At 52.0% G+C, this 24,929-nt stretch overlaps 1 protein-coding gene across 1 annotated transcript; it reads right to left on the bottom strand.

Moving 5' to 3' along the window:
- Positions 1-5,963: 5,963 nt before the first annotated feature.
- Positions 5,964-13,818, bottom strand: LOC144485928 (uncharacterized). The gene is made up of 2 exons (XM_078204001.1): positions 13,728-13,818; positions 5,964-8,529 (listed from the first exon to the last, which is right to left on the bottom strand). Exon 2 carries the CDS (start codon positions 8,517-8,519, stop codon positions 7,155-7,157), a length of 1,365 nt encoding a protein of 454 aa, XP_078060127.1. The 5' UTR covers positions 8,520-8,529; positions 13,728-13,818; the 3' UTR covers positions 5,964-7,154.
- Positions 13,819-24,929: the final 11,111 nt, after the last annotated feature.

Below are 24,929 nucleotides of genomic sequence, written 5' to 3'. Positions count from 1 at the left end.
CCCACAGTCCAAAGATGTGCAGGTTAGGTGGATTGGCTATGCTAAATTGCCCCTTAGTGTTTAAAGATGTGTAGGTTAAGGGGATTGGCCATGCTAAATTGCCTTAGTGTCCAAAGATGTGCGGGTTAGGTGGATTAGCCATGCTAAATTGCCCCATAGTGTCCAAAGATGTGCAGGTTAGGTGGACTGTCCATGTTAAATTGCCCCTTAGTGTCCAAAGATTTGTGGGTTAGATGGATTGGCCATGTTAAATTGCCCCTTAATGTTCAAAGATGTGCAGGTTAGGTGGACTGTCCATGTTAAATTGCCCCTTAGTGTCCAAAGATGTGCGGGTTCGGTGGATTGGCCATGCTAAATTGCCCCTTAATGTTCAAAGATGTGCAGGTTAGGTGGATTGGCCATGCTAAATTGCCCCTTAGTGTCCAAAGATGTACGGATTAGGTGGATTGGCCATGGTAAATTGCCCCTTAGTGTCCAAAGATTTGTGGGTTAGATGGATTGGCCATGTTAAATTGCCCCTTAGTGTCCAAAGATGTGCGGGTTCGGTGGATTGGCCATGCTAAATTGCCCCTTAATGTTCAAAGATGTGCAGGTTAGGTGGATTGGCCATGCTAAATTGCCCCTTAGTGTCCAAAGATGTGCGGGTTAGGTGCATTGGCCATGGTAAATTGCCCCTTAGTGTCCCGAGATGTGTAAGTTGGAGGGAATGAGGGGGTAAATATGGGTTACGGGAATAGAGCCGAGGTGGGATTGTTGCCAGTGCAGGCTCGGTGGGCCGAATGGCCGCCTCCTGCTCTATAGGGATTCTATATCTATATCTAAGTCACCTCTCGGCCTCCTCTGTTCGAAGCTGGACAATCCAAGCCTCTCCAATCTTTGCTGATGGATGTCAGTTAGAGGAAACAGCCCATCAACAGTTTCTTCAAATCCTGAAGGAAAGATCTTCAAGTCCAAGTGATGAAACCATACCAAACATATAACAAGGATACCAGCTTACATGATCTACTGAAACATGCACTGAAGGACTCTGCATTCGGCTGGGAGATTGACTTACATGACAACGGTATCTCCAGTTTGATCAGAACTGTGCGCAAGAATAAGCAATTTCTTTGTTTAACAACCACAAGAAAGAATGTAAACCCAAGTTCAAGTGTAAACTTGAATTATTAATCCTGAACTGGAATTATGTCACCATTATCGTCGCTGGGTCAAAATCCTGGACCTCCCTCCCAGACGGCACAGTGGACGAAGCTGCTCCACATTCAATGTCATGCTTCAAGATGTCCAAAGATGCGTGGGTTAGGTTGACTGGCCGTGCTAAATTGACCCTTAGTGTCAGGGGATTAGCAGGGTAAATGGGTGGGGTTACGGGAGTCGGGCCTGGGTGGGATTGTGGTTGGTACAGACTCAATGGGCTGAATGGCCTCCTTGTGTACTGCAGGGATTCTATGAAGAAGGCCACCAACTGTCCTTTATTCACTCAGGGGATGCAAGCATTGCTGGCCCAGCTTTATTTGCCCGTCCCTGACAGCCTCTGAACTGACTGACTTGTTAGAGCCATTTTAGGGGGCATTTAATAGTGAATTAGGAGTCGCATGTCGGTCAGACCAGGTAAGGACAGCAGATTTCCTTCCCTATAGGGCATTAGTGAACCAGATAGTTTTTTTTTTAAACACAGCAATTCGACAATGGTTTCATGGTCATAATTAAGACTTACTCATTTCAGAATTTTTTATTGAATTCAAATTTCGCCATCTGCTGTGGTGGGATTTGAACCCGTGTTCCCCAGAGCATTACCCCCAGTCACTAGATAGCTGGTCCACTGACAATACCACTACACTATCACCTCCCTAGGTTGCTCATGGGGGATGGGAAAGAAATGCAGGTCCTTCCAATGATAGTGAATCTCACGAACAAAGACAAAACATTTTGTGAGTCATTTGCAGTTTTACATTGAATTTTGTTTGCTGGATTATTTATACATTGTAAGAAAATTAGATCACTTACAAAGGAAGCCAAAGTACCCCATACATATAAATCTCTCCAGTTCTCTTCCTATTATGATTGTAAGGGGGGCAGGAACAGGCCATTAGGCCCCTCGAGTCTACTCCACTCTCCTGCCTGTCCAATCCTGTATCCCTGGATTCCTCTGATGATCAAGATCTGTCAATCCGGCCTTGAATTATATTCAAGGACCCAGTCTCCACTGCTCGCTGCGGGGAGGGGGAGATCTCCACAGACTTACTGCCCTCTGAAATGGGAAATTCCTCCTCATCTCCATCTACCCTGCCAACACTCTTCAAAAAGTTTATTTATTAGTCACAAGTAAAGCTTACATTAACACTGCAATGAAGTTACTGTGAAATTCCCCTCGTTGCTACAGTCCGGCGCCTGTTCGGGTCAATACACCTAACCAGCACGTCTTTCAGACTGTGGGAGGAAACAGGAGCACCCGGAGGAAACCCACGCAGACACGGAGACAATGTGCAAACTCCACACAGACAGTGACCCAAGCTGGGAATCGAACCCAGGTCCCTGGCGCTGTTAGGTAGCAGTGCTAACCCACTGTTCCACCGTGCCACCCCTATATATAGTATATATATATATATATATATAGAACCATATTTTTTCATTAGATCACCTCTCATTCTTTTAAACTCCAGTGGGTATGTACCCTCCAACTGCTCAATCTTTCCCCATTAGACAACTCCCATCATCCCATGAATCAGACCTCAGGGATCAGTGCTGGGTCCACTATTATTTGTCATTTATATTAATGATTTGGATGGGAATACAGGAGGCATGGTTAGTAAGTTTGCAGATGACACCAAGATTGGTGGCATAGTGGACAGTGAAGAAGGTTATCTCCAATTGCAGCGGGATCTTGATCAATTGGGCCAGTGGGCTGACGAATGGCAGATGGAGTTTAATTTAGATAAATACAAGGTGATGCATTTTGGTAGATTGAACCGGGGCAGGACTTACTCAGTTAATGGTAGGGCGTTGGGGAGAGATATAGAACAAAGAGATCTCTGGGTACAGGTTCATAGCTCCTTGAAAGTGGAGTCACAGGTGGACAGAGTGGTGAAGAAGGCATTCGGCATGCTTGGTTTCAGCAGTCAGAACATTGAATACAGGAGTTGGGACGTCTTGTTGAAGTTGGACAAGACATTGGTGAGGCCACACTTGGAATACTGTGTGCAATTCTGGTCACCCTATTATAGAAAGGATATTATTAAACTAGAAAATGTGCAGAAAAGATTTACTAGGATGCTACCGGGACTTGATGGTTTGAGTTATAAGGAAAGGCTGGATAGACTGGGACTATTTTCCTCTAGTGTAGAAGGCTTAGAGGTGATCTTATAGAGGTCTATAAAATAATGAGCATAGATCAGCTAGTGGGGTGGCACGGTAGCACAGTGGTTAGCACTGCTGCTTCACAGCTCCAGGGACCTGGGTTCGATTCCCGGCTTGGGTCACTGTCTGTGTGGAGTTTGCACATTCTCCTCGTGTCCACGTGGGTTTCCTCTGGGTGCTCTGGTTTCCTCCCACAGTCCAAAGGTGTGCGGGTTAGGTTGATTGGCCATGCTAAATTGCCCCTGTGTCCCGGGATGCGTAGATTAGAGGGATTAGTAGGTAAATATGAGGGTTAGCAGGTAAATATGTAGGGATACGGGGGTAGGGCCTGGGTGGGATTGTTGTCGGTGCAGACTCGATGGGCCGAATGGCTTCTTTCTGCACTGTAGGGTTTCTATGGTTCAAATGGTCAATATCTTTTCCCAAAGGTAAAGGAGTCTAAAACTAGAGGGCACAGGTTTAAGGTGAGAGGGGAGAGATACAAAAGTGTCCAGAGGGGCAATTTTTTCATACAGAGGGTGGTGAGTGTCTGGAACGAGCTGCCAGAGGTAGTAGTAGAGGCGGATACAATTTTGCCTTTTAAAAAGCATTTAGACAGTTACATGGATAAGATGGGTACATAAGGATTTGGGCCAAATGCAGGCAATTGGGACTAGCTTAGGAGTTAAAAAAAGGGGTGGCATGGACAAGTTGGGCCAAAGGGACTGTTTCCATGCTGTAAACCTCTGACTCTTTCTCTGAACAGCTTCCAATGTAATTACAACCTCCTTTCAGTAAGGAGATGACAACAGCACACAGGATTCCCAGGTGTGGGCTCACCAATGCCCCGTACAGTTGCAGTAATACCTCCATATATTTTCACTCCATTCCTCCCGCAACAAAGGCTAAGATTCCATTCTCTTCCCAAATAATTTGCCGAACTGCTGCAAAGAGACACAGTAACTTCATTGCGGTGTTCATGTAAGCCTTACTTGTGACGAATAAATAAACTTCCACTTTATTAGCCCAGTCCAGCTTGATCAAGGGTTGTGCAATCGTGGAATCATATCTAATCTCAGACACCCATGTCCTGAGTTTTGGAAGCAGGAGCTGGTTCAGTGTGTTGCGAACAGATGAAGTGCTGCATGATATGATCCCTCAGGCTGACATAGCTGATCACACCAGGACCAAACTTCAGATACCACCGTTATTCATTAGGTTAGAGGGCACAAGATCTTTTCAGCTTGATGGCAGCACCTTGTTAGTGGAGAACACCACAGTCCAAACATCATAGAATCAGACAGTGCAGAAGGAGGACATTCGGCCCATTAAACCTTGCGCCGATTACAATCCCACCCAGGCCCTATCCCCATGTATTTATCCTAGCTAGTCCCCCTGACACTAAGGGACAATTTAGCACGGCCAATCCACCTAACCCGCAGATCTTTGTACTGTGGGAGGAAACCGGAGCACCCGGAGGAAACCCACACAGATACAGGGAGAACGTGCAAACTCCACGTGAGGTAATGCATTTTGGAAGGTCTAATATAGAGAGGAAATATACAGTAAATGGCAGAACACTTAAGAGTATTGATAGGCAGAGTGATCTGGGTGTACAGGTATACAGGTCACTGACAGTGGCAACGCAGGTGGAGAAGGTAGTCAAGAAGGCATACGGCATGCTTGCCTTCATCGGCCGGGGCATTGAGTTTAAAAATTGGCAAGTCATGTTGCAGCTTTCTAGAACTTTAGTGAGGCCGCACTTGGAATATAGTGTTCAATTCTGGTCGCCACACTACCAGAAGGATGTGGAGGCTTTGGAGAGGGTACAGAAAAGATTTACCAGGATGTTGCCCGGTATGGAGGGCATTAGCTTTGAGGAGAGGTTGGAGAAACTTGGTTTGTTCTCACTGGAATGACGGAGGTTGAGGGGAGACCTGATAGAAGTCTACAAGATTATGAGGGGCATGGACAGAGTGGACAGTCAGAAGCTTTTTCAAACGGGTGGAAGAGTCAATTACTAGGGGGGCACAGGTTTAAGGTGCGAGGGGCAAGGTTTAAAGGAGATGTACGAGGCAAGTTTTTTACACAGAGAGTGGTGGGTGCCTGGAACTCGCTGCCGGGGGGAGGGAGTGGAAGCGGATACGATAGTGACTTTTAAGGGGGTGTCTTGACAAGTACATGAATAGGATGGGAATGGAGGGATATGGTCCCCGGAAGGGTAGGGGGTTTTAGTTCAGTCGGACAGCATGGTCGGTGCAGGCTTGGAGGGCCGAAGGGCCTGTTCCTGTGCTGTAATTTTCTTTGTTCTTTGTCCACACAGTCACCCGAGGCCGGAATTGAACCTGAGACCCTGGTGCTGTGAGGCAGCAGTGCTAACCCACTGTGCCCACCCTGCCGCCCTTTTTAAACTGAGCATCCTTAACCTTGCAGAACAAAGCGAATTAAATATTTGGCCAAAGCTGGAATTATAACTTCATTCCACACATCAAACAACATCAATCTCACCTGCTCAACTAATTAAAGCCTTGAACACTTACTAGTTCCTTCCTCTGCACCAAATTCCCAACTTATAGCACTTGTACACACTCTTGGGGCCCCGTCACAGTCCCACCTCCACACTCTGCCTCGTAAATAAAGATTTATTTATTTTCCCTAACCTTCAATAACCCGAAAATGTCATCGTTAAATCACAGGAACCCAGGCTTGAACTTTAGCAATCCAAACATTATGCCCCTCTGTTACGTCCATTCCGATAGGTCCCCAGTGCGTCTCACTCCCGGTTATTTCCAGAAGAATCTGGTCTTCTCCTTGGTTACTCAATTGAACTGTTTCTTCAAGCAGAAGTCAGAGAAAAAGAGCGTGAATGTGGAGCGGGCTGCCACAGGGAGTCAGTCGAGGCGTGGATATATTTAAAGGAACACTGGATAAACAAACGTGGGGGAAACTAATAGAAGGCGATGGTGATGGGATGAGATGGAAGAGGTGGTGGGAGGAGGCGCGTGTGGACCAGCACACACCAGGTGGGCCGAATGGCCCGGTCCTCTGCTCCAGACTTGACATAAAGCAGCAGGTCATTAAGAAGGCAAATGGGATTTTGTCCTTCATTGCTCGAGGGATGGAGTTTAAAAACAGCGAGGTTATGTTGCAGCTGTATAAGGTGCTGGTGAGGCCACACCTGGAGTACTGTGCACAGTTTTGGTCTCCTTACTTGAGAAAGGAGATACTGGCACTGGAGGGGGTGCAGAGGAGATTCACTAGGTTGATTCCGGAGTTGAGAGGGTTGGCTTATGAGGAGAGACTGAGTAGACTGGGGCTATACTCATTGGAATTCAGAAGAATGAGGGGAGATCTTATAGAAACATATAAGATTATGAAGGGAATAGATAAGATAGAAGCAGGGAGGTTGTTTCCACTGGCGGGTGAAACTAGAACTAGGGGGCATGGCCTCAAAATAAGGGGGAGCAGATTTAGGACTGAGTTGAGGAGGAACTTCTTCATACAAAGGGTTGTGAATCTGTGGAATTCCCTGCCCAGTTGAGGCTCCCTCATTGAATGTTTTTAAGGCAAGGATAGATAGATTTTTGAACAGTAAAGGAATTAAGGGTTATGGTGAGTGGGCGGGTAAGTGGAGCTGAGTCCATGAAAAGATCAGCCATGATCTTATTGAATGGCAGAGCAGGCTCGAGGGGCCAGATGGCCTATTCCTGCTCCTAGTTCTTATGTTCTTAAAGGCCGGGAGAAGTTGAACGAAGGGCACCAAGGGGATGAGACGTCACACACAGCGTCACAGAAATGTCTGACTCATCATCCCGGCGTTACGGGACGGGGTGAATCTGCCGGTGCCTCACCAGGTGGGAGGTGCGAATGAAGCCCTTGCCACACACGGAGCAGGTGTACGGCCGCTCGTCCGTGTGTACGCGCTGGTGCCTCAGGAGGTGGGAGGAGTCGGTGAATCCCTTCCCACACACGGTGCAGGCAAAGGGCCGGGTGGCGGAGTGATAGCGCTGGTGGACCATCAGGCTGCCGGCGCTCTTGAAGCATTTCCCGCAGGTGGAGCAGGGGAAGGGCCTCTCGTCGGTGTGGACCTGCTGATGGGTCAGCAGCTTGGAGGAGCGGATGAACCCCTTGCCGCACACCGCGCAGGTGAAGGGCCGCTCACCGGTGTGGATGCGCTGATGGGTCAGCAGGTTGGAGGACTGGGTGAACCCCTTGCCGCACACCGCGCAGGTGAAGGGTCTCTCCCCGGTGTGCACCCGCTGGTGTGTCAGCAGGGCGGAGGAGCGGGCGAACCCCTTCCCGCACACCGAACAGGAGAAGGGTCTCTCCCCGGTGTGAACCCGCTGGTGGGTTTCCAGGTTTGAAGCCTGGGCGAATTCCTTCCCGCACACCGAACAGGAGAAGGGTCTCTCCCCGGTGTGGACCCGCTGGTGGGTCAGCAGGTTGGAGGAGCGGGCGAACCCCTTCCCGCACACCGGGCAGCTGAAGGGCCTCCCTCCGCCTTCTTCCAGCTGGTGCCTCCTCAGCTCCTGCTCACACTTAAAGCTCCTGCCGCACTCGGGACATCTGAACGGTCTGACATCGGCGTGGAACCGCTGGTGCCTCAGGAGGGCGGACGATCGAGTAAAGCCCTTCCCGCAGTGGGGACAGGCCAGAAGCCGCCGAATGGCGTGTCCTCTCTGGTGCCGCCGCAGGTCGGATAACTGAGTGAAGCCCTTGGCACAGACGGAGCAGGCGAACGGCTTGTCGCCGGTGTGCAGCCGACGGTGTCGCTTCAGCTCCTGCCTGCTTTTAAAACTCTTCCGGCAGTCGGAGCACTCCCACGGCCGCTCGTCACAGTGAACCCGCTGGTGAGCGTGCAGGTGGGACGGGTACGCAAACCCCTTCCCACACACGGAGCAGACGAAGCGGCCCTCCAGGCCGGCAGCAGTGCGATGAGGCTCCAACACGTCCTGGGATCCAGGTCCCTCCCTGCCTTCACCCTGCTCCCCCTGGCCGTGACAGCGCACGAGTCTCTCCGGCTCGGGCGACGGGCCGAGGGCGAGTCCGCACACGGAACGAGCGTGCGGATTGTCCACGTGGCGATCGCTGCTTTCTCCCTCCATGTCCAAAGGCCGGTGAGATTCAGCTCCTGAAGAATTGGCTGACTGGCTCAGATCCGGTCTGACCTGCGATCCCTCCATTTCTAAAACCCTGTAAAAGGAGCGCAGGAGGTGTAAAAGGAAGCAGTATTCACTGGCTCTGCCCCAGAGAACAGTATATATTATTTATCCATGGGATCACTGGCTGGACCAGCATTTATTGCCCATTCCTAATTGCCCTTGAACTGAGTGGCTCACGAGACCATATCCGAGTCACCCATGTGGCTGTGGGAAAGCGGCGCTCCCTCGGCACTGACCCTCCCACAGTGCGGCGCTCCCTCAGCACTGACCCTCCCGCAGTGCAGCGCTCCCTTAGCACTGACCCTCCCACAGTGCGGCGCTCCCTCAGCACTGTCCCTCCCACAGTGCGGCACTCCCTCAGCACTGTTCCTCCCACAGTGCGGCACTCCCTCAGCACTGTCCCTCCCACAGTGCAGCGCTCCCTTAGCACTGACCCTCCCACAGTGCGGCGCTCCCTCAGCACTGTCCCTCCCACAGTGCGGCACTCCCTCAGCACTGTTCCTCCCACAGTGCGGCACTCCCTCAGCACTGTCCCTCCCACAGTGCGGCGCTCCCTCAGCACTGACCCTCCCACAGTGTGGCGCTCCCTCAGCACTGACCCTCCCACAGTGCGGCGCCCCCTCAGCACTGATCCTCCAACAGTGCGTCTCTGCCTCAGTAGTGACCCTCCCACAGTGCGGCGCTCCCTCAGCACTGACCCTCCCACAGTGCGGCGCTCCCTCAGCACTGACCCTCCCACAGTGCGGCGCCCCCTCAGCACTGATCCTCCAACAGTGCGTCTCTGCCTCAGTACTGACCCTCCCACAGTGCGGCGCTCCCTCAGCACTGACCCTCCCACAGTACGGCGCTCCCTCAGCACTGATCCTCCCACAGTGCGGTGCTCCCTCAGCACCGACCCTCCCACAGTGCGGCGCTCCCTCAGCACTGACCCTCCCACAGTGCGTCTCTGCCTCAGCACTGACCCTCCCACAGTGCGGGCTCCCTCAGCACTGATCCTCCCACAGTGCGGTGCTCCCTCAGCACCGACCCTCCCACAGTGCGGTGCTCCCTCAGCACTGACCCTCCCACAGTGCGGCGCTCCCTCAGCACTGACCCTCCCACAGTGCGGCGCTCCCTCAGCACTGACCCTCCCACAGTGCGGCGCTCCCTCAGCACTGACCCTCCCACAGTGCGGCGCTCCCTCAGCACTTACCCTCCCACAGTGCGGCGCTCCCTCAGCACTGACTGTCCCACAGTGCGGCGCTTCCTCAGCACCGACCCTCCCACAGTGCGGCGCTCCCTCAGCACTGACCCTCCCACAGTGCGGCGCTCCCTCAGCACTGACCCTCCCACAGTGCGGCGCTCCCTCAGCACTGACCCTCCCACAGTGCGGCGCTCCCTCAGCACTGTCCCTCCCACAGTGCGGCGCTCCCTCAGCACTTACCCTCCCACAGTGCGGCGCTCCCTCAGCACTGACTGTCCCACAGTGCGGCGCTCCCTCAGCACTGACCCTCCCACAGTGCGGCGCTCCCTCAGCACTGACCCTCCCACAGTGCGGCGCTCCCTCAGCACTGACCCTCCCACAGTGCGGCGCTCCCTCAGCACTGTCCCTCCCACAGTGCGGCGCTCCCTCAGCACTGACCCTCCCGCAGTGCAGCGCTCCCTTAGCACTGACCCTCCCACAGTACGGCGCTCCCTCAGCACTGACCCTCCCACAGTGCAGCGCTCCCTCAGCACTGACCCTCCCACAGTGCGGCGCTCCCTCAGCACTGACCCTCCCACAGTGCGGCGCTCCCTCAGCACTGTCCCTCCCACAGTGCGGCACTCCCTCAGCACTGTTCCTCCCACAGTGCGGCACTCCCTCAGCACTGTCCCTCCCACAGTGCGGCGCTCCCTCAGCACTGACCCTCCCACAGTGCGGCGCTCCCTCAGCACTGACCCTCCCACAGTGCGGCGCCCCCTCAGCACTGATCCTCCAACAGTGCGTCTCTGCCTCAGTACTGACCCTCCCACAGTGCGGCGCTCCCTCAGCACTGACCCTCCCACAGTGCGGCGCTCCCTCAGCACTGATCCTCCCACAGTGCGGCGCTCCCTCAGCACTGACCCTCCCACAGTGCGGTGCTCCCTCAGCACCGACCCTCCCACAGTGCGGTGCTCCCTCAGCACTGACCCTCCCACAGTGCGGTGCTCCCTCAGCACTGACCCTCCCACAGTGCGGTGCTCCCTCAGCACTGACCCTCCCACAGTGCGTCTCTGCCTCAGTACTGAGCCTCTGACAGCACCGTACTCCCTCAGTAATCACCCTCTGACAGCATGGGGCTCCCTCAGCACTGACCCTTTGATAGGGAAAATGGTAGTTGTGGTAACATCACTGGACTGGTATTCCAGGAACCAGGCAAATACTAATGGGGATATGGGTTCAAATCTCACCAAGGCAGCTGGCAGCAGTTCTAAAAATAAAAATGACAGGAATTGCAATCTAATCTATGTACTAGTTTGGCAGGGGTGTGGGATCCAAGGCAGAGGTAAACTAACTGAAGGGGAACCGGAGTAGGCTCAGGTAGACTCAGAGAAAGAGCAGGCAGGGTGAGGTTGCTGATTATTGAGGGTCTGGTGGAGTGAAGTGCATTCATTTCAATGCAAGAAGTGTAACAGGTAAAGCAGATAAACTTAGAGCTTGGATTAGTACTTGGAACTATGATGTTGTTGCTGTTACAGAGACTTGGTTAAGGGTAGGACAGAACTGGCAGCTTAACATTCCAGGATACAGGTGTTTCAAGCGGGATAGAGGGGGATGTAAAAGGGGAGTTGCACTACTGGAGAATATCACAGCTGTACTACAGGAGGAAACCTTGGAGGGCTCGTACAGCGAGGCAATATGTGTAGAGCTCAGGAATAGGAAGGGTGTAGGCACAATGTTGGGAGTTTACTATAGGCCGCCCCACAGCCAGCGAGAGATAGAGGAACAGATATGTAGGCAGATTTTGGCAAGGTGTAAAAGTAAAGGGTAATTGTGGTGGGAGATTTTAACTTCCCCTTTCTTGACTGGAACTCACTCAGTTCTAGGTCCGTGGATGGGGCAGAGTTTGAAAAGAGCATCCAGGAGGGCTTCTTGAAGCAGTATGTAGATAGTCCAACTACCAGAAGGATGTGGAGGCTTTGGAGAGGGTACAGAAAAGATTTACCAGGATGTTTGCCTGGTATGGAGGGCATTAGCTATGAGGAGAGGTTGGAGAAACTCGGTTTGTTCTCACTGGAACGACAGAGGTTGAGGGGCGACCTGATAGAAGTCTACAAGATTATGAGGGGCATGGACAGGGTGGATCATCAGAAGCCTTTCCCCAGGGTGGAAGAGTCAATTACTAGGGGGCACAGATTTAAGGTGTGAGGGGCAAGGTTTAAAGGAGATGTACGAGGCAAGTTTTTTTACACAGAGGGTGGTGGGTGCCTGGAACTCACTGCCGGGGGAGGGAGTGGAAGCGGATACGATAAGTGACTTTTAAGGGGCTTTAGCTCAGTCGGGCAGCATGGTCGGTGCAGGCTTGGAGGGCCGAAGGGCCTGTTCCTGTGGTGTAACTTTCTTTGTTCTTTGTAATGGTGACCATGACACATGTTGTAATAAACTCATTTGGTTCACTAATATCCCTTTAGGGAAAGACATCTGCTGTCCTTACCCGGTCTGGACTACATGTGACTCCAAGTCCACAGCAACATGGTTGACTTTTAAATGTCCTCTGAATGGCCTCGCAAACCATTCAGTTCTTGGCAATTAGGGATGGGCCATAACTGCTGGCCCAGCCAGTGATGCCCACAACCCCTGAAAAAAAAATCTGGTTGCCAGGAGTTGATTTTTCTGCATATTAAAGAGAACAGAGTAGCTAGTGTGGAGAAATTACCTCTGCTGGTTGGAGACTCAGGGCTAAGGAAGACAATACAAACATAAGAGCCAAACTTTGATATCAGGGATAGCAGATGGCAGTGTCTAGAATTGAACCCGGGACCCTGGCGCTGTGAGGCAGCAGTGCTAACCATGGCAGTGTCTAGAATTGAATCTGGGACCCTGGCGCTGTGAGGCAACAGTGCTAACCATGGCAATGGCTGGAATTGAATCTGGGACCCTGGCGCTGTGAGGCAGCAGTGCTAACCATGGCAATGGCTGGAATTGAATCTGGGACCCTGGCGCTGTGAGGCAGCAGTGCTAACCATGGCAGTGTCTAGAATTGAATCTGGGACCCTGGCGCTGTGAGGCAGCAGTGCTAACCATGGCAGTGTCTAGAATTGAATCTGGGACCCTGGCGCTGTGAGGCAGCAGTGCTAACCATGGCAATGGCTGGAATTGAATCTGGGACCCTGGCGCTGTGAGGCAGCAGTGCTAACCATGGCAATGGCTGGAATTGAATCTGGGACCCTGGCGCTGTGAGGCAACAGTGCTAACCATGGCAATGGCTGGAATTGAATCTGGGACCCTGGCGCTGTGAGGCAGCAGTGCTAACCATGGCAGTGGCTGGAATTGAACCCGGGACCCTGGCGCTGTGAGGCAGCAGTGCTAACGGGCGGCACGGTAGCACAGTGGTTAGCACTGCTGCTTTACAGCTCCAGGGACCAGGGTTCGATCCCCGGCTTGGGTCACTGTCTGTGTGGAGTTTGCACATTCTCCTCGTGTTTGCGTGGGTTTCCTCCGGGTGCTCCGGTTTCCTCCCACAGTCCGATAGACGTGCGGGTTAGGTTGATTGGCCAGGTTAAAAATTGCCCCTTAGAGTCCTGAGATGTGTAGGTTAGAGGGATTAGCGGGTAAATATGTGGGGGTAGGGCCTGGGTGGGATTGTGGTCGGTGCAGACTCGATGGGCCGAATGGCCTCCTTCTGTACTGTAGGGATTCTATGATTCTAACCTTGGCAGGGGCTGGAATTGAACCCGGGTCTCTGGCGCTGTGAGGCAGCAGTGCTAACCATAGCGATGTCTGGAATTGAACCCAGGCCACTGGCGCTGCGAGGCAGCAGTGCTAACCTTGGCAGTGTTAACCATGGCAGTGTTTGGGCCAATTGCAAGCAGCCCTACCCAGAATCCCCAGCGGGTGAGAAACCGCCCTATCTGCCGGACGGCGGCCACTGACGCGCCTGCGCAAGGCGGGGATCGGGCACCCAGGAAACCCCGTGGAGAGCCCTCCGGTACCTCCGGCGGAAAGGGAATTTCCGGAGGGTTTCATTTATCAGCGGGGTGGGGGGGGGATGAATCAAATAAAATACGAACCGGGAATGCTTCTCCCGCCTTTTCAGCAGCGGCACGGAACGGAGCGGCCGTCACTTCAACAACCGCACAGCGTCGTCCGTAATGGCCGCCGTCGCGGCGGTGATTGACAGGCGCCCCGACCAATGGGGAGAGAGAACCGAGCCTGGAGGACTCCTCGCGGCACCTGGTCCTCCAGCCAATGGGGAGCGCGGAGAGCAGTCGGAGGATTGACGCAGGCGCTGGGTCCTCCAGCCAATGGGGAGCGCGGAGAGCAGTCGGAGGACCGAGGCTCTGGGTCCTCCAGCCAATGGGGAGCGCGGAGAGCAGTCGGAGGACCGAGGCAGGGCGCTGGGTCCTCCAGAGGGGCGGAGCTTCGGCTGCCTCCTCTTTGCAGTTGCTCAGTCAGCGCTTCTGTGTTCAGAGTTCACAGGTTGTTCACTCCTGGGGGGAAGCAGGAGGGGCCATTCGGCCCATCGTGTCTGTACTGGCTCCCCAAATTAGCATCATGACTTAGTGCCCATTCCCCTGAACATTGTTTCCATTAGTCATAGAGAGATTTACAGCATGGAAACACGCCCTTCGGCCCAACTTGTCCATGCCGCCCCTTTTTTTTAAACCCCTAAGCTAATCCCAATTGCCCGCGTTTAGCCCATATCCCTCTATACCCATCTTACCCATGTAACTGTCTAAACGCTTTTTAAAAGACAAAATTGTACCCGCCTCTACTACTATTTCTGGCAGCTTATTCCAGACAGGCGCCCGACCAATGGGGAGAGAGAACCGAGCCTGGAGGACTCCACGCGGCACCTGGTCCTCCAGCCAATGTGGAGAGTGGAGAGCAGTCGGAGGACCGAGGCAGGGCGCTGGGTCCTCCAGCCAATGGGGAGAGCGGAGAGCAGTCGGAGGACCGAGGCAGGGCGCTGGGTCCTCCAGCCAATGGGGAGAGCGGAGAGCAGTCGGAGGACCGAGGCAGGGCGCTGGGTCCTCCAGCCAATGGGGAGCGCGGAGAGCAGTCGGAGGACCGAGGCAGGGCGCTGGGTCCTCCAGCCAATGGGGAGAGCGGAGAGCAGTCGGAGGACCGAGGCAGGGCGCTGGGTCCTCCAGCCAATGGGGAGAGCGGAGAGCAGTCGGAGGACCGAGGCAGGGCGCTGGGTCCTCCAGCCAATGGGGAGAGCGGAGAGCAGTCGGAGGACCGAGGCAGGGCGCTGGGTCCTCCGACTGCTCTCCGCGCTCCCCATTGGCTGGAGGACCCAGCGCCCTGTCTCGGTCATTACTGATAATGTGACATAAATCCAACATCCCGGTCGAAGCAGTCCTCATGTGTGCGGAACTTGGCTATCAGTTTCTGCTCAGCGACTCTGCGCTGTCGTGTGTCGTGAAGGCTGCCTTTTGATCAGTAACCCCCACAGCTTGCCTCCTGGACTTGCAGAATCTCACTGGCTGTCCTGTCTGGAGACAATACACATCTCTCTAACCTGTGCTTAATGCTCCCTCCACTCACATTGTCTGTATCTTTAAGACCTGGTTGAGTGTAGAGATTCGCATTCTAATCAGTATTCTGTAACTTGATTTTGTGTCTCTGTGCCCTGTTTGAGAGCACATTTCCACTCCATCTGACGAAGGAGCAGCGCTCTGAAAGCTAATTGTATTTGCTACCAAATAAACCTGTTGGACTTTAACCTGGTGTTGTTAAAACTCTTACTGTGTTCACCCCAGTCCAACGCCGGCATCTCCACATCACTTCTTTAGAGCACCATCGAAAGCATTCTTTCTGGTTGTATCACAGCTCGGTATGGGGCTCCTGCTCTGCCCAAGACCGCAAGGAACTACAAAAGGTCATGAATGTAGCCCAATCCATCACACAAACCAGCCTCCCATCCATTGACTCTGTCTACACTTCCCGCTGCCTCGGGGAAAAGCAGCCAGCATAATTAAGGACCTCACGCACCCCGGACATTCTCTCTTCCACCTTCTTCCGTCGTGAAAAAGATACAAAAGTCTGAGGTCACGTACCGACCGACTCAAGAACATTCTTCCCTGCTGCTGTCAGACTTTTGAATGGACCTACCTCGCATTAAGTTGATCTTTCTCTGCACCCGAGCTATGACTGTAACACTGCATTTTGCATCCTCTCCTTTCCTTCTCTATGAACGGTATGCTTTGTCTGTATAGCGTGCAAGAAACAATACTTTTCACTGTATCCCAATACATGTGACAATAATAAATCAAATCAAAATCTAGCTCTGACTGTAACACTACATTCTGCACACTTTTCCTTCTCTATGAACAGTATGCTTTGTCTGTATAGCGCGCAAGAAACAATACTTATCACTGTATCCCAATACATGTGACAATAATAAATCAAATCAAATCAAAAGAAGTGTCTCTTGCTTTCCGAGCTATAAAGAAATGGTTAACAGTGAGGACCAAGGCTTCAGATTGAAGGAAGATTACGCAATTTGTAAGGAGGACATGACCTGGAGACGTGTGAAAGGGCAGTTTCTTCCCATAACACAATGGCTGACACGTTGGTTGTTAATTCTGTGTTTGGTATCACCTGGCGAGGCTTGGTATCTCCACTCTCGTGTGGCAGCCTCTGTCGTACCCACTGCAGACGACACAAGTCTCCAATCCCTCTTAGATCGGGCCATGGTGCCGGAGGCTGGTTAATATTACACCAAAGATAAATAGATTAATCTTTGCTCAGTGTTTGTACAAGGCCTTTTGCTCTCGGAATACAACACAGACTGTTTCTAAATTCAGTTTATTGTTTGAATTTTAGGTTTCAGACATCCGAGGTATAGGTGACATTACTGTGTCCGAGAGTTCCATTCACTGACGATCGCACTGCAGGGAGCGACTGCGTAACTGAAAAGTCATCATAGAATCCCTACAGTGCAGGAGGAGGCCATTCAGCCCATCGAGTCTGCACCAACAACAATCCCACCCAGGCCCTATCCCCGTCATCCCACATATTTACCCCACTAATCCCTCTAACCTACGCATACCGGGACACTAAGGGGCAATTTAGCATGGCCAATGCACCTAACCTGCACATCTTTGGACTGTAGGAGGAAACCAGAGCACCCGGAGGAAACTGACACAGACACGAGGAGAATGTGCAAACTCCACAGAGAGTGACCCGAGCCGGGAATCGAACCCAGGTCCCTGGAGCTGTGAGGCAACAGCGCTGACCAGTGTGCCACCGTGCGCCCCCCCCCCGCCCCCCCCCCAGTCAGTTGATCAGGCCACTGCTTCCGTCTTATCTTTGCTTTTCTTGCCATCAAAGGCAAGGGCACGCACTGATCATTCTCGTCCTTTCTACCTTCAATTGGGGGTGGGGAGGTGCTGCTGGAAAGTTCCTTTCGAGCAAGATGAGTACTGGTAAATCAAATGTGAGGTGGTACACTTTGGAAGGAGTAATTTGACAAGGAAGTACTCAATGAATGGTCGGACACGAGGAAATTCTGTGGAACAAAGGGACCTTGGCGTGTTTGTCCACAGATCTCTGAAAGCGGAAGGGCATGTTAGTAGGGTGGTGAAAAAGGCATATGGGCCTTCATCAATCGAGGCATAGATTACAAAAACAGGAAAGTCATGTTGGGGTTGTATGAGGCCACAGCTGGAGTACTGTGTTCAGTTCTGATCGCCACATTATAGAAGGGATGGGATCGCACTGGAGAGGGTGCAGAGGAGATTCACCAGGATGCTGCCTGGGAATGGAACATTTAAGTTATGAAGAGGGGTCGGCTTGGGTTGTTTTCGCTGGAGCAGAGAAGACTGAGGGGGCGACCTGGATTGAGGTGTACAAGATTATGAGGGGCATGGACGTGGTGGTTAAGGAGCAGCTGTTCCCCTTAGTTGAAGAGTCATAGAAGTTTACAGCATGGAAACAGGCCCTTCGGCCCAACTTGTCCATGCCGCCCTTTTTTTTGTAAACCCCAAAGCTAGTCCCAATCGCCCACATTTGGCCCATATCCCTCTGTACACATCTGTCAGTCACGAAGGGACATGGGTCCAAGGTGAGGGGCAGGAGGTTGAGGGGCCTCTTCTGCGCTACATGATTCTATGCAATGCAAATTATCTACTTGTTTCGAAATACCAGCCACGTCTGTTTTCACAGTAACTTCATTGCAGCTTACTTGTGACATTAATAAAGAAACGTCCTTTTCTGGTTTGCAGTCCTGTTGATTTGGCATGCTGAGTATTCACCCCCACCCTCCCCAAGTCTCACTGATGTATTACAAGGCAGACATAAAGGGTGGGATTCTTCGGCCGCGCTTGCCTCTGTGTCGGTGTACCTTTAAGAAAGGTTTTTATTTAAAATCCTGTTGTAAGCAGACCCTTTTTCAGTTCGGTTTTATTGCTGCCGTAGATTTCAGACACTGGAGGGATATTTATATTCATTCATGGGACACGGGCGTCGCTGGCTGGGCCAGCATTTATTGCCCATCCCTAGTTGCCCCTTGAGAAGGTGGTGGTGAGCTGCCTTCTTGAATCGCTGCAGTCCACGTGCTGTGGGTTGACCCACAATGCCTCTCGGGAGGGAATTCCAGGATTTTGACCCAGTGACTGTGAAGGAACAGCCGATATATTTCCAAGTCGGGACGGTGAGTGGTTTGGAGGGGAACTTGCAGGTGGTGGTGTCCCCATGTATCTGCTGCCTTTGTCCTTCTAGATGGAAGTGGTGGTGGTTTGGAAGGTGCTGTCCAAGGATCTTTGGTGAATTGCTGCAGTGCATCTTGTAGATGGTACACACTGCTGCTACTGAGCATCGGTGGTGGAGGGAGTGGGTGTTTGTAGATGTGGTGCCAACCAAGCGGGGCTGCTTTGTCCTGGATGGTGTCGAGCTTCTTGAGTGTTGTTGAAGCTGCACCCATCCAGGCAAGTGGGGAGTATTCCATCTCACTCCTGACTTGTGCCTGGTAGATGGTGGACAGGCTCTGGGGAGTCAGGAGGTGAGTTACTCGCCACAGGATTCCTAGCTGACATTACTGTGTCCAAGAGTTCCATTCACTGACGATCGCACTGCAGGGAGCTACTGCGTAACTGAAAAGTCATCATAGAATCCCTACAGTGCAGAAGGAGGCCATTCAGCCTATCGAGTCTGCACCAACAACAATCCCACCTCGGCCCCATCCCCGTCACCCCACATATTTACCCCGCTAATCCCTCAAATCTACGTGTCCTGGGACACAAAGGAGCAATTTAGCACGGCCAATGTACCTAACCCGCACATCTTTGGACTGTGGGAGGAAACCGGAGCATCTGGAGGAAACCCATGCAGACACGGGGATAACGTGCAAGTCTCCTACGAGGGCTCCTTTTATTGCTACTTCAATAGCTTAAATGGGGTCTGGCTATTTTTACTCTGGGTGTTTTACGCTCCTGCATTGTTCGGAGGACGGTCATGTGTGTTTTTGGAGTTTCTTTGTTTCCTTTCCCATGAGTTTAAGGTTTCATTTTCTGTTTAGCTGCAGTTAAGAGTGGAGTTTTAGAAGGGACAGCAGGCTGAAAAGAAGTCTCCCTCTCTCTCCCTAGTTTTGGAAATTCTGCAGGTTAGCCGAAAGCCTTCCTGAAGTAGAAAATCTGCTGTTGGTGGCTTGACCTGAGTCTGCCTGGGGTTCTGGGAAGATGTTCTGACTTCAAACTGTTCTGGGTGCATCCCGAGAACTTCAACCGAAGGACTCAATTCCAGTATCACGAGAGCATTAGTCTTTGCTGTGTTGAACTTGTTGAAAGGGTTTTGTCCATGGCAAGGGTTTTGTTTGATTGGAACATCTTAGATATATTTGTTAAGGGTTATACGTTATTGTAACTGATAAAAGTTATTGCTAAATTTTCTTTCCATACATGTTAACTATATTCTGAAATAAACTGTTTGATAAAAGCTCCCTAGTGGGTCATTTGAATCATACATGAAGTGAAGCCTATCATGCTTATCCAAGCCAAATTCAAAGCGCAAAACTTATGATCCAGGTGGGCTCCATAAAACACTTTGGAGTTTCCAACCTGAACCATAACACCTCAAAAGCGGACAGTCCCACCTGAGGTTAATGGACCTTTACATGGTCCGTCTGCCACCCACCACGATTCCTGGGGCAGGCAGGATGGGAGAAATCCGGCCAACAATTTTGCTTCTCAGCAGTTTAATCTTGTGGGTGAACACACATTGCTGATCACCAGCCTGACTGACTTCACTTCCGTATGTTACATCCTCGCTTTGGGGGCGAACGGGATCAAAGGTTATGGGGAGAAAGCAGGATGAGGCTCTTGAGTTGGACAATCAGCCATGATGGCGATGAATGGTGGAGCAGGCTCGAAGGGCCGAATGGCCTCCTCCTGCTCCTATCTCCTATGATTCTGATGGCAGACCTGCTCGCTGGGTCTGCTGGGTCTGCTGGATCTACTGGTCAAAGCCTGCCCGGATTCGATTGGTCAGAGAGTAATCGCAAGTCTTGGCGAGCCGGATCTCACCGCAGCTGCATCTTTATAAATGTTTAAACAAAGCAGCCTGCTTCACGAGTCGAGTGCTAAGTCGGGAATTCCACATGCAAGTGTTGCTCCAGCTGTAATTTAGCCCAACAGCCAGACTTTGACTTAGAATTTTAAAATTGCAAGTGAGTTAACAGAAACTGCCTGGCAGTGGCAGCCGTCAGCCAGCTGAAAGCCTGTGTAGTTACTGTGGTAAGAACAAAGAAAATTACAGCACAGGAACAGGCCCTTCGGCCCTCCAAGCCTGCACCGACCGTGCTGCCCCGACTGAACTAAAACCCCCGACCCTTCCGGGGACCATATCCCTCTATTCCCATCCTATTCATGTATTTGTCCAGACGCCCCTTAAAACTCACTATCGTATCTGCTTCCACTCCCTCCCCCGGCAGCGAGTTCCAGGCACCCACCACCCTCTGTGTAAAAAATTTGTCTCGTACATCTCCTTTAAACCTTGCCCCTCGCACCTTAAACCTGTGCCCCCCTAGTAATTGACTCTTCCACCCTGGGGAAAAAGCTTCTGACTATCCACTCTGTCCATGCCCCTCATAATCTTGTAGACTTCTATCAGGTCTCCCCTCAACCTCCGTCGCTCCAGTGAGAACAAACCAAGTTTCTCCAACCTCTCCTCATAGTTAATGCCCTCCATACCAGGCAACATCCTGGTAAATCTTTTCTGCACCCTCTCCAAAGCCTCCACATCCTTCTGGTAGTGGGGCGACCAGAATTGAACACTATATTCCAAGTGCGGCCTAACTAAGGTTCTATAAAGCTGCAACATGACTTGCCAAGGAAGCCGGCTTAACGGTTGTAACTTGGGTGCGAGTCACCAGCTCTCTATAAAAGTCGACAGGTTTTGCTACTGCAGGGACGCATAGGGTAAAGAGTGCTTGGTGAACTGAGGGCAAAAATCAGGAATTTGGTTAAGTGGGAACTCAGTGAGGGGGGGGGGAAGGGGTGTGGTTTTTTATTCTATTCTATTTCCAGTAGTTATACATTTTTCTTTACAAGTTTGGCAACTGTAACTTGCTATTATGTTAAGCTAACTAAATTAGTAACTATTTGACTCATTAACTCAATACAATCAGACAGACAATGCAGGATGTGCCCAGGCTGTGTAGTATGTACGAATCTGTGGACTGCACTGCAGTCCTGGTCAACCATATCAGCGGTAGCACCTGTGGCTTGAGCAACTTTGCTTCAGAATTGCTGAGTGAGCGTCTGAACTGCAAACATTGAGGGGCATCAGGGATGGAGAGGAGCTAGCGCTGCTGCCTCACAGCGCCAGGGACCCGGGTTCGATTCCCGGCTTGGGTCACTGTCTGTGCAGAGTGTGCACGTTCTCCCCGTGTCTGCGTGGGTTTCCTCCGGGCGCTCCGGTTTCCTCCCACAGTCCGAAAAACGTGCTGGTTAGGGTGCATTGGGCAGTGCTAAGTTCTCCCTCAGTGTAACCCGAACAGGCACCAGAGTGTGGCGACTCAGGGGATTTTCACAGTAACTTCATTGCAGTGTTAATGTCAGCCTAATTGTGACACTAGTAAATAAATTTTAAACTAGGAAGCAACCAGTCCCGAGGTTAGGTAGAAGTTTATAATTAATCAGCAGACATGAGAAGTGACTGGGTGGCACGGTGGTTAGCACTGCTACCTCACAGCGCCAGGGACCCGGGTTCAATTCCAGCCTTGAGCGACTGTCTGTGTGGCTTTGCACATTCACCCGTCTGCGTGGGTTTCCTCCGGGTGCTCTGGTTTCCTCCCACAGTCCAAAGATGTGCAGGTTAGGTGGATTGGCCATGATAAATTGCCCCTTAGTGTCCAAAGATGCATGGGTTAGGTGGATTGGCCATGCTAAATTGCCCCTTAGTGCTCCAAGATGTGTAGATTAGGGGGATTAGTGGGGTGAATATGTGGGGTTATGGGGATAGGGCCCCGATTAAGATGCTCTGTCGGAGAGGTGGTGCAGACACAATGTGCCAAATGGTTTCCTTCTGCACTGTAGTGATTCTATGAAAACCTAGGGTTCCATCACATAGTGATGGAGGAGCCTCAGGCCTTGACTTTAACTAACAGGTACATGTTGCTTGTGTGGATGAGAACCAGGACTGCAGTGTTAATGATCAAACTCACCTTTGTGACATGGTGCAGTGTGGGAGGAGTGAAAAGGAATCTGGTTACGATAGAGGACGTGAAAGCCAGGGGGATACAGACTGTTCTCTGCAGCTGCAACTGGGAACTCCAAAGGTTGTGTTGCCGGCTGGGTGTCAGGTTCAAGGACATCTCCTCGTGGCTGGAGACGGATGGGAAGCGGGATCCAGTTGCCAAGGTCCAAGTGGGAACCAACGGCATTGGCCGGACTAGGAATGATGTTCTGCTGAGTTTGAGGAATTAGGGTTCAAATTAAAACGCAAGACGTCTAGTTTAGAGGGCGGCACGGTGGCACAGTGGGTTAGCACTGCTCCCTCACAGTGCCAGGGACCCGGGGCGGCACGGTGGCACAGTGGGTTCGCACTGCTGTCTCACAGCGCCAGGGACCCGGGGCAGCATGGTGGCACAGTGGGTTAGCGCTGCTGCCTCACAGCGCCAGGGACCCGGGGCGGCACGGTGGCACAGTGGGTTCGCACTGCTGTCTCACAGCGCCAGGGACCCGGGGCAGCATGGTGGCACAGTGGGTTAGCGCTGCTGCCTCACAGCGCCAGGGACCCGGGGCAGCACGGTGGCACAGTGGGTTAGCACTGCTGCCTCACAGCGCCAGGGACCCGGGGCAGCACGGTGACACAGTGGGTTAGCACTGCTGTCTCACAGTGACAGGGACCCGGGTTTGATTCCCGGCTTGGGTCACTGTCTGTGCGGAGTCTGCACATTCTCCCCGTGTCTGCGTGGGTTTCCTCCGGGTGCTCCGGTTTCCTCCCACATTCTGAAAGACGTGCTGGTTAGGGTGCATTGGCCCGAACAGGCACCGGACTGTGGCGACTAGGGGAATTTCACAGTAACTTCATTGCAGTGTTAATGTAAGCCTTACTTGTGACTGATAAATAAACTTTTACTTTAATTTATTTATTAGCACGTCTTTCGGACTGTGGGAGGAAACCGGAGCACCCAGAGGAAACCCACGCAGACACGGGGAGAATGTGCAGACTCCGCACAGACAGTGACCCAAGCCGGGAATCGAACCCGGGTCCCTGGCGTTGTGAGGCAGCAGTGCTAATCCACTGTGCTACCGTGCTGCCCTCCGCTTCCTCCTAACCCTGAGCAAAGGTGGACTATCCGATTTAATTTACCACATGTCTGCGATTTCATTCCACTTTGGGTCAACATTATATTTTCCCTTTAAAACAGAGGAGTTGAAAACTTTAAAAAGAGGGATTGACCCCCCCCCCGCGATTGGGGGACGATGCTGAGAGATCGGAAATGAAACCCTGGGCGGACGGAGTTAGATTTTGTGAATTGTAGAATGGACTGGAGGGACTGAATGGCCTCCTCTTCCCATTTCAACCTCCCAATGGAATCAAATCACGGCTGCCACGATGTGGCCACTCCGGTGCGTGGGAGGCGCGTGGAAAATCCCTTCCCCCTCCCAGAGGCCGACTGACCTCGAGTCTTGGGGGAGGGTTGTGGATAGCAACTAATTGAGCTCACAAGAACACGGTGGTTGGTGGGGTTGTGGATAGTCTGGAGGGATGTCAGAAGTTACAGAGGGACATAGATAGGATGCAAGACTGGGCGGAGAAGTGGTAGATGGACTTCAACCCAGATAAATGCGTAGTGGTCCATTTTGGCAGGTCAAATGGGATGAAGGAGTACAATATAAAGGGAAAGACTCTTAGTACTGTAGAGGATCAGAAGGACCTTGGGGTCCGGGTCCACAGGACTCTAAAATCGGCCCCGCAGGTGGAGGAGGTGGTTAAGAAGGCGTATGGTGTGCTGGCCTTTATCAATCGAGGGATTGAGTTTAGGAGTCCGGGGATAATGATGCAGCTATATAAGACCCTCGTCAGACCCCACTTGGAGTACTGTGCTCAGTTCTGGTCACCTCAATATAGGAAGGATGTGGAAAAGATTGAAAGGGTGCAGAGGAGATTTACAAGGATCTTGCCTGGATTGAGTGGCATGCCTTATGAGGATAGGCTGAGGGAGCTCGGTCTTTTCTCCTTGGAGAGACGAAGGATGAGGGGAGACCTAAGAGAGGTGTATAAGATGTTGAGAGGCATAGATCGGGTGGACACTCAGAGGCTTTTTCCCAGGGTGGAAATGGCTGCTACGAGAGGACACAGGTTTAAGGTGCTGGGGGGTAGGTACAGCGGAAATGTTAGGGGGAAGTTTTTCACACAGAGGGTGGTGGGCGAGTGGAATCGGCTGCCGTCAGTGGTCGTGAAGGCAAACTCAATAGGGTCTTTTAAGAGACTCCTGGATGAGTACATGGGACTTAATAGGATGGAGGGTTATAGGTAGGTCTAGAAGGTAGGGATATGTTCGGCACAACTTGTGGGCCGAAGGGCCTGTTTGTGCTGTAGTTTTCTATGTTTCTAAAGTGTCTCCTCAGGGTTTATCAGCAGCATCGCACAGCACAGATTGGATCATCATTTCCTCAACCTCGGGGATAGCAGCAGGGAGGATTTGCAAGCGGTCTCCCCGAGTCTGTTCCAGCTGGACTGGGGTTTTAATGTCCTTTTTCTGCTCCACAAGCTTGGTTCGCCCCTCAGCAAGTGGACGCTGTTTTGACAACCTGTCTGTT

This window comes from Mustelus asterias, unplaced genomic scaffold, assembly GCF_964213995.1.
Source record: "Mustelus asterias unplaced genomic scaffold, sMusAst1.hap1.1 HAP1_SCAFFOLD_248, whole genome shotgun sequence".
In the NCBI taxonomy this organism is placed as follows: domain Eukaryota; kingdom Metazoa; phylum Chordata; class Chondrichthyes; order Carcharhiniformes; family Triakidae; genus Mustelus; species Mustelus asterias.
The sequence above is the reverse complement of the archived record's forward strand: the minus strand, read 5'-3'. Positions and strand labels throughout refer to the sequence as shown.